At 54.6% G+C, this 9,186-nt stretch overlaps 1 protein-coding gene across 1 annotated transcript; it reads left to right on the plus strand.

Moving 5' to 3' along the window:
- The first annotated feature begins 2,935 nt into the window (after nucleotides 1-2,935).
- On the plus strand, nucleotides 2,936-4,703 carry HMX2 (H6 family homeobox 2). Its single transcript, XM_068961860.1, has 2 exons — nucleotides 2,936-3,203; nucleotides 4,147-4,703. The coding sequence occupies exons 1-2, from the start codon at nucleotides 2,936-2,938 to the stop codon at nucleotides 4,701-4,703; spliced, it is 825 nt and encodes a 274-aa protein (XP_068817961.1).
- The last annotated feature ends 4,483 nt before the right edge of the window (nucleotides 4,704-9,186 follow it).

Raw genomic sequence — 9,186 nt, forward strand, 5'->3', positions numbered from 1 at the left:
GCGTAGCGAGCAGACGGAGAACCGGGCAGGAAGGCTCCTACTGACTTCCCTCCCAAACTAGCCCACGGAAGCGGGTGGTGGCAGCGGCTGGGGGGTCCCAAGCCTGCACTGTTTCCTAAGAGTCCTGAAACCAGGCTGCATGGCTCCTCGCCACCGCCGCCCCGCCCCCGAACCTCGCCGGGTCTGGGAGCTGTTTCTCCGGGGCTCATCCCCGAGGCCCCGCCGCTGCCACACCTGGCCACTGCCTTGGCAGAGGGCAACTCCACCCAAACACCTGTCCGGGCGGGCTTGAGATAGCCGGGGTCCTCACAGTCTACCCCGCAGCCACTCCCAAGCTCAGCATCAATGCTTGCCCCGCCCCTCGCCCCTTCTCCAGGGCCTCGTACAGGCAGTGGGACAACCTCGGGCTCCCATCTTGCTTCCTCTACTTGGGTTGGTCATTTTTTTTTCCTCCTGGGCCTCAGTTTCCCCGCCTGTATATTGGGCTAAGGATCGGCACCACGGGTTTGCTCTGAGGATTCAAGTGAAGACTGATTAGATGCACTCAGGATAGTCCAAGTTGCCGGCGTCGAGTATTTGCTAGCTCAGAAGGGTTCAGTGAAAGCCCTCCTCCTACCCCAAAGAGTGTTTCTTCCCCAGGCTCCGCTCGCCGCTTCGGCCTGTTTCCCTCGGGGTGAGCGCAGCCCGGCCGGGAGACCCGCGCGGAGAGGTCGCAGGTGGGTGCGAGTCGGCTGTTGGTTTCCAGGATGCTCCTTTCTACCCCGCAACTGTGCGGGGGCGCGCGGGCCGGGCTGTGACGTGGCCGAGCTCGCGCCGCGGCCGCGCAGAGGAGGACGCGCAAATTGTATTTCAGCACCGGGTCCTTCCGGGTTAATGAGCTGACACCATGATTAAAGCTGACCATTTGTAATGTGTCTCGACCCCGCCGCCGAGCCCTGAAGAGGTTAATGCGGTGACGGAGGCCGGCACCTGCCCCTCGCCGGCCTCCCTCCCGGGCCGTGGCGCACAGCCTCCGGCCCCCGCCCCCTCGCCTGCCCCTGCCCCCGCCGCGCCGCCGACTCCTAATCAATTAGCCCATTAACGAGCCCTTGGAGGAGTTAAGTAGGGAGAGGTTCTGCCACGGGTAGGGCTGCAGTCGGTAACTCACCGCGGCTAATGATATTATAAGCGCTTTACTCAATAACCCGGGCGCGGCGCGGGCGAGGAGGGAACTGCACCGTCATGGGGGCAGCGTCTGGACATTTGTGGGAACGGATTCAGTCTCCTCTCTCCCTTGGCTGCGTTGGGGGGGTGCACCATAGGGTTAGGGCTCCTGGGATCATTTGGCCGAGCCGTACCGGAGGCTGCAGACCCGGGGCTGAGGTCGTCTGAGCGCCTTGGAGTCTTGCCTCACCTTGGGTTCCTCCAGGCTTGTGTAGACAACTATGCCCCCGAAACATTTTGCCTGCGTCGCGTGGGTTTCGCATCTGGTACCAGTTGATCTGGGAATGAAAAGAGCAGGTGTCAGGGCTTTGAGAGGGCCGTGCAAACACCTTAGGGAACTGTGGTTAACTGAGCGCCTACCGTAAGCTGTGCTCAGAATCAAGCACTTTGACCTCATTTAGCTTCTTCGAGGCAATCGTTGCTTTCCCCTAATTTTAAAAATGAGAAAACCAAGGCTCAGAAAGTTTAAGAATCCTGTTCAAGGTCACCTTCCCATTTGAATACCCTTTCCCTTAATCCTAAAACCATGGTCCTCACCTCCTTCTCCCCTTTCCTGGAGCAAATCGCTTCTATTTTTGCAGCAATTCCCTGACCTCCAATATTTACCTAAAAATGAGTCAGGGAAGACAAGGCCGAGATTTGGTCTGTTTACAGAGGTTTACAGAGTACCTTTCATTCCTACCTACGCCATTCTCAAAACAGGTGAAGGGAAGGGGATATTAATGGGTGCGTATCACCTTTGAGAACAGTGAGGCTCTGATTAGGACTTAACTTGTCGAAGTTCACCTAGCGTGTAAATGATAGTGCTGGGACTTGAACCTGGATCTCCTGAAACAAGATCTAGGGCCTCCGCCGCCCCGGGCCCCCCACCCCCGGCCCCGCCTCACAACGATCATGCAGTCCTGCAGGGCCTGTGACAAGGTTGGGGGCTGTGGGGAGGAAGGGCCAAAGTTGTCTGATCCTAGGCCTCCTAGTTAAGCTGCTACGAAGAGCATCAGTTCCCATGGGCACGCTCCTAAATCCCAGGACCCCCAACCTCCCCCGCGGGGCGCAGAGGCCTGCCAGCTCTACCTGGCTGCTCAGGAGAGAAGGGATGAGAGGTTGGGGAGGGTCATGGCGCAGCCTGTGAGCCCTTTGAGGGTGTGAGGACCTGTCGCCTAAAGGAGGCGTGGGGCCACTCCAGTTCTGAGCCCCGAGCTGCCCCTGTCTCTCAACAGGGCCGGGGTCTGAGCCCTCAGAGATGCCACAGAGGCTAAGAACCTAGCTGTCATCCATCCTGCTTTTGGTCCAGGCTGGTTGGACACAGCAGCTGCCCGCTGGGCTCTTCGCGAGCTGGGGAGAGAACAGGGACTGTGAGAGCCCGGCCTGTGTTTTTTGAAAATTTCCGGGGCCGCTCGGCGGCGCTGCGATTGGCCGCGTCCGAGTAACCTCTATGCAAATGAGGCCGCGCCACCTCCGCGCCGCCGGGGACCCGGCGAGCTGGCGGGCAAGGAAGGGGCATTCGCGCCGGGGCTGGGCGGGCGCACCTGAAGCCGGGCGAGCAGGGACCCCAGCGCAGCTGTCGGGTGCCCGCATTTCCCCCGCGCGGAGGGGACGCCTCGCCAGCTTCGCCGCCCCCTCCCCCTAACTCCCCTCCCCGCCCCTCCCCCCCGCCTGCCTGCTTGCACCACCTTCCACCCAGATCATTTCTAAAGGGAGTTCTTGGTTTCCTCCGATTTCTTATGAACCCAGGATGGGCAGCAAGGAAGATGCGGGCAAGGGGTGTCCGGCGGCCGGCGGCGTCTCCAGCTTCACCATTCAGTCCATCCTGGGCGGGGGCCCCTCGGAGGCGCCAAGGGAGCCGGCCCGCTGGCCGGCCAGGAAGCGCAGCCTGTCCGTGTCCTCGGAGGAGGAGGAGCCGGACGACGGCTGGAAGGCACCCGCCTGCTTCTGCCCAGACCCGCACGGCCCCAAGGAGCCCGGCTCCAAGCACCACCCCCCCATCCCCTTTCCTTGCCTGGGTAAGGATCGCAAGCCACCGGGTCGGCCTAGAGCAAGCTCTAGGGGAGGGAAACTGTGCCGGGGCTCTCGCGTCGGGCCCCCCGCCCCCGGCCAGAGCCACGGCCGCGCGGGGTCCGGGGCCGAGGGTGGGGTTGGGGGGAGAGGCGTGCTCCGCGCTGACTCCTCCGCCCCGCGGGCGCTCGGGAAGAAACCGGGAACACAGATGCCGCGCGGCGCGGTTTGGGGAAGGCTGGGTTGAAGGGAGTGTGTTTGCGGGTTTGGCACAGGGCCGGCCGCTTTCGAGGCTCTGCAATACCCCCTTTGCACATCGGATACTTTCTGCCCACGAGGTCTGGAAGTCGGATCTGAGCGGTCCGTCCGTCCGTCTCTACGGCAATCTCTTTCTGCGTCCTTTTCTTCTCTCTCTTCCCCTCTCTTCGACCTCTGCCTCTCTCTCTCCCCTCCTCCTCCTCAGGATGATTAGCACTCCAAGATGATTGACAATGGTGCCTTTCAGAGATGGTTCCTCTTTACAACATTTGACCAAGGGGAGCCTCGTGTCAGTCCTTAGCTTGATTTCTGAACAAACGGCCTGTGAAACGATGCCACCCTATAAAGCTCAGGGAACTCTTCCAGCTCAGTTACTACAAGGCAAAATCATCTTTCAAAAAGATGCTAATGTTCCCCCTCCAGACCTCCTCCCCCTGTTGCCACACGTCCTTTCAGGAAGCTGGGAGCGCAGAGACCCCAGGCTCCAAGTAGTTGGGTCCCTCTCCTGTTGCTTTTCAAAAGACGGGTGCCGCTTTTTGGGTTTCAGCGAGAGATAGAGAAGAGTAGGGGCTGAGATCCAGGAACATGGGAACCACGGCTGCAGGCGCCAGCCAAGCCCCTGGTCCTGGCAGGAGCTGGGGGTCCATGAGGCTCCCCAATTCCATGGCTCTCTTATCTGTTCTCACTCCCCAGGTACTCCCAAGGGCAGCGGAGGCGCGGGGCCGGCGAGCTCGGAGCGCAAGCCTTTCCTTTCTTCTTCGCACCCGGACTTTAAGGAAGAGAAAGACAGGCTCTTGCCCGCGGGCTCGCCGTCGCCGGGGCCCGAGCGGCCGCGGGACAGCGGCGGCGCCGAGCGGCAGGCGGGCGCGGCCAAGAAGAAGACGCGCACGGTCTTCTCGCGCAGCCAGGTGTACCAGCTCGAATCCACCTTCGACATGAAGCGCTACCTTAGCAGTTCGGAGCGCGCCTGCCTCGCCTCCAGCCTGCAGCTCACCGAGACCCAGGTCAAGACTTGGTTCCAGAACCGCCGCAACAAGTGGAAGCGGCAGCTCTCCGCCGAGCTGGAGGCGGCCAACATGGCGCACGCGTCGGCGCAGACTCTGGTGGGCATGCCGCTGGTGTTCCGGGACAGCTCGCTGCTGCGCGTGCCAGTGCCGCGCTCGCTCGCCTTCCCCGCGCCGCTCTACTACCCGGGCAGCAACCTTTCCGCCTTACCTCTCTACAACCTCTACAACAAGCTCGACTACTGAGAGCGGCCCGCCTGCCCCGCGCCGCGCGCCCTCCCGCCCGCTCCCAGCTTGGCTGGCGCGGGCTGCCCCCGTCCCCCAACTCCGGAGCAGGCGGCGCGTTTCCAGAAATATTACGAAATACACCATGTGTATTCATTATCTCTTATTTATGGCTTCTGCCCTACTTTGGTTTGATTGTTTCTGGTATTTATCGGCATCCCTACAAGCCAGATCATTTGCTCTCTACCCTCCCCCCACCCCCAAACAAACCAATACGTTTTGAAAACCATTTAGGAGGGGACGTTCTAGGGTGGTGGTCGGACAGGGAGTTTCGGTCAGATCGACACTGGACCGTAGGACAAAAAAAAAAAAAAATCAGAAAAATAAAAACACCAAACCAGATACATTCCTCTCCCCGTAAATATACCTGTATATATGTACACGCACACACGGCCGGCCAAGCCAGTCCTTGGGGGCTTTGAACAATGATCTCAACGCCTCTTTTCATTTCCCTTGTCCCGAGGATGGATCGGGGCGAAAGGGGGATAGATTTCAGATCTGTAAATATTTTTAAAAAGAAAAAATAAAACATTTTAAGCATCGTTGCTAACTTTGGTGCAATTGATTGGCTGGCGTGCTAATGCGCAGGTTTTTGTCGCTTTTCCACGGAACTGGTTGCAGGCGTGCGTCAGAGGAGGTCTGGATCTCCCCACCTGGAAGGTGGGGCGGAGGTCAGAAGTTAAAGGTCAGGCGCCGCCGAGATGGCACGTGGGCTGGAGGCGCACCCCATTCCACTAGCGGGTGCCCGCGGAGACTCAGCCCGGCCGGAATCCAACTCCCGGGGCGCTGAGAGGGATAGATGCGGGACTGCAGTTGCCAAAGCAGTTGCCTTGTGGAACGAGCCTCTAACTAGCCCTGGGAGCTGCTTGGGGTTGGCGGCAGCACAGGGCCGTGCGACGTGGTCCATTCAGTGACAGGAGCCTCCCCTCCGAGGGCACAGGGCAGGTGGGGCGGCCCTGCCTGGATCTGGTGTCGAGCCCGGTTTGCTCGTCCCCCAGCCTGGCGCGACAAGACTTACAGCCGCTCACAGTTCCCAAGCCGGTGGCAGGGTTGCCCGTCTGGCGCGGCGCAGGAACAGGGCACAGAGAGGCGGCCCTTCGGCCAAGGAGGGATGAGGCCCGAGACCGGGCGAAGAAAGCTCGGGAGGCGAAGGCTCCTCCCCACAGTTTTTGTTGTTGTTGTTGTTCGTGGTTTTGCATGGAGCGTGGCTAAGTGGCCCTTTGTCGGGCAGGCACGTGGCAGCTGGCACTGAATGGAACCTTGATGCGCTGTCTGGGCGCCCACGGATTTCGGCGCCCCAACACCTGCTGCCGCATCCTGGCTTGGGAAGGCGCGGCATCAAGAGAACAGAGGCGCGCGAGTGTTATGCAAATCGCTGGCTTGCAGTGTTAGACCGCAGCCACCTGTTCCTCGTAAAACGTCGAAAAAAAAAAAAAAGAAAGAAAAAGCCTGAGCTTTGAGGAGGCTGACCGTTCAGTGTCACGTGAGTCGAGCTCCCGGGTTCTCCGGCCCGAGCTACTCCTTAGCCGCTGCTAAGGTGCGGGGAGTCGCAGCGCAGAGGCCGGATCTCATCCTCTAGAAAGAAAATCTCGACGTGATGGACCGGTCTTTTGGAGTCAACAGACATGGAAATTATCTGCATTTTGTGAAAGTATGCAGGATATCTGTAATCCGTCTTTGTGACCCACAGTATCATGTCTAAAATACCTGATGTCTTATTCATATTTGAGGTTTCTATTTTTTTCTTCTCACGTTAAATTTCATGAAATTTACAATTTCAAGATGACACCTGAAGGATGCTACCCAAGAACCCATGTGCCAAAGTTGTTAGGTCAATTGCATTTATTTAATTCCAGCTGAGTTCAATATTTACTGAGCCCTGGTAAACAGGGCTGGGAACTATGCTAGAAAGAGAACTATGCTAGAGAGAGAAAACTAACACTGCATCTTTCTTCTGATATTTTTGGTACACATATTTCAATGACGTTCTCTCCTTCCAGATAACCCGCTTTAAATTTTTCTTTTCCTCTCAAGTTGCTCTTTGAATATTCTATGCAGATTTAACCAAATTGCCTTCAAGGAACTATTTGTAAAGAAATATTTCATCCATATCATTTTGGTCGGCACTTCGATAGACTGTTTTTTAAAAAGAGATGATGGTTTTACCAGTATTAGATTACTATATCTTTCTTGGGCTTACTTCTTTTATAGGAAGTGGTTTTGTGTGGACAGTTAACAGCAAAGTGGTTTTTGCCCTTAGGATTTTAGGGATGATCCTTTTCGTTTGTCATATAGTGGATACATCACTTTTTCACTAATCCAGAAATTAGGAGTCAAAGGTGATCCAACAGTGTGATTAGTTTCTAGGAATACCTCTTTCTTATAGGTAACTAAGTACACACACACACACACACACACACACAGAAACACACACAGCTTTGCATTTGGATTTAAGATGTTGTTCAAGACTCCATTGTGGCCAGATTTCCGATCTCAAGACTATCAATTCATTTGAATAATCAGCAAAATCATCAGCCTCCTTTCAGGCTCTAAACTGGATTTAAAAGATTGACGTTTCTTAAAACTCAAATCGAGTCCGGCTGCAACTGCCTGTCCAGAGGGACCTGAATCATACACACACTGGATAATGAAATACACTTAGATTTTATTAGTGGATAATTCATGCTCAGAATCTTGAACACTAGTAGAATTAAATAAACAACTGGGAGAGGGAACCAAATAAAATTATTTGGAGATAAAATTATTTAGCCAAAATTAGAATGGAGGTAAGGCACTGCACTTTAAAATTCTTAACCTAGCCATTAAGTTGTTGAAAGAGGAGAGAGAGAAAACCAAGTATGAGGACTGGTGAGGATGCTGGGAAAGATTGAGGCAGGAGGAGAAGGGGACGTCAGAGGATAATATGGTTGGATGGCATCACCAACTCAATGAACATGAGTTTGAGCAAGCTCCTGCAGTTGGTGATGGACAGGGAAGCCTGGCGGGCTGCAGTTCATGGGGCTGCAAAGAGTCGGACACGATTGAGCGACTGAATTGAGAGAGGGGAAGAATCTGTATTTTGGCAGGACTACCATCAGTACACTGGGCAGAAGAGTGGTGGTTGTATGTTTACTGTATCACGATTCACAAAAAGAAGTGCACTTGACTCAGTGTATATGAATGCATAAGGACCAACAACACCTTTTCTCTATTGAGTTGCCTTAGAAATTAAACACTTTAACCTCAACAATTTTCTCCCACTTCATACAATTGTATAATAAAGTAAGGTTTTTTCCCCCACAATACAAAAGGCAGTGAAAAAGATGGTATAGCACGGATTAAATTGAAACATTTCAGCATGCTTTTGATATTCAATAGTAACTGAGTCACAGCATTCTAGTTATTAAATATTGCTTTTCTTTCATGGAGACCAAAGCATTTCTCATTATAGAAGCAACCTTCTTGATTCTCCTATTTCTGGAGGATTCTAGAAACAGAAAATAGAGCAGAGCCTGTAAGTCTAGAGTGTTGTTGGGGTGTGAGAGAGTGGAATAGAGAGAAGCTTGTGGTTGTCATTTTAAGGTCTTACTTGGACATATGTCTGTAAGAGGCTTTTGAGCTTTAACACACTTAAGAGTATTTATCTGTTTCCCAGTCTGTCCAACCTTCTGGAAAAACAGTTCCTCCTGAGTAAGAACTGATCTGATCAATGCTTTTCCTCACTCTTCTCACTAGGCCTGGCACGAACTGGGTGCTCAATAAATGTTTGCAGAAAGATGGCATGAAGAGAGAAAGCAGAGTATAAATAAGGATGAGTTTCTCTGAAGTCAGAAGATCTTCGACAATGGGAAATGTGAGCACCTGCTTCATAGGTGGAAAGTCCAGGAAAATGAGAAAAAAGTGGGGCAAAACATTCGTCAGAGCAAATATTTTCTTCTCCACTTTTGGTTAACTTCACCGGATATGTACGTCCAGTGGAAGGGAGACTAATTCAGTCCTATAAAAGTACTGACCAAAATGGAGTTCTTGTGTCCGAGACATGGGGAGGGCTCCAAGAGTCAAACGGAAAGAGCATCTTTCCCGCCTACTATTGAGACGACAGGACAAGCGTTGGCCACAGGGCCTACATTTCCCAGTATGCCCCACACGAACAGGCGAGGGCGTGAGCTCCGCCTTGGCGCGATGCTCTTTGGGAGTTGTAGTTTTCACGCGTCCAGCACGGGCGGGCCGCCTCAGCCTCGTGGCGGAAAGCAGTCACGTGATCGGAAAGGCTGCCGTTTGCCTTTGTGCCGGAACAGGTTGACTGGGTCGCCCGAGCCCGGGGCCTTGGGATGGACCAATCGGCTGCCTTAGAAGGAGACGTTGGCGTTTGAAATCAGCCAATGAGAGGCTTTGGCTGGAGCTTTGTCTCCGCCTACTTCGCTCGACGCGCGAGAGCGGCGAG

The sequence above is a fragment of the Capricornis sumatraensis genome, chromosome 23, assembly GCF_032405125.1.
Source record: "Capricornis sumatraensis isolate serow.1 chromosome 23, serow.2, whole genome shotgun sequence".
NCBI classification, from domain to species: Eukaryota; Metazoa; Chordata; class Mammalia; order Artiodactyla; family Bovidae; genus Capricornis; species Capricornis sumatraensis.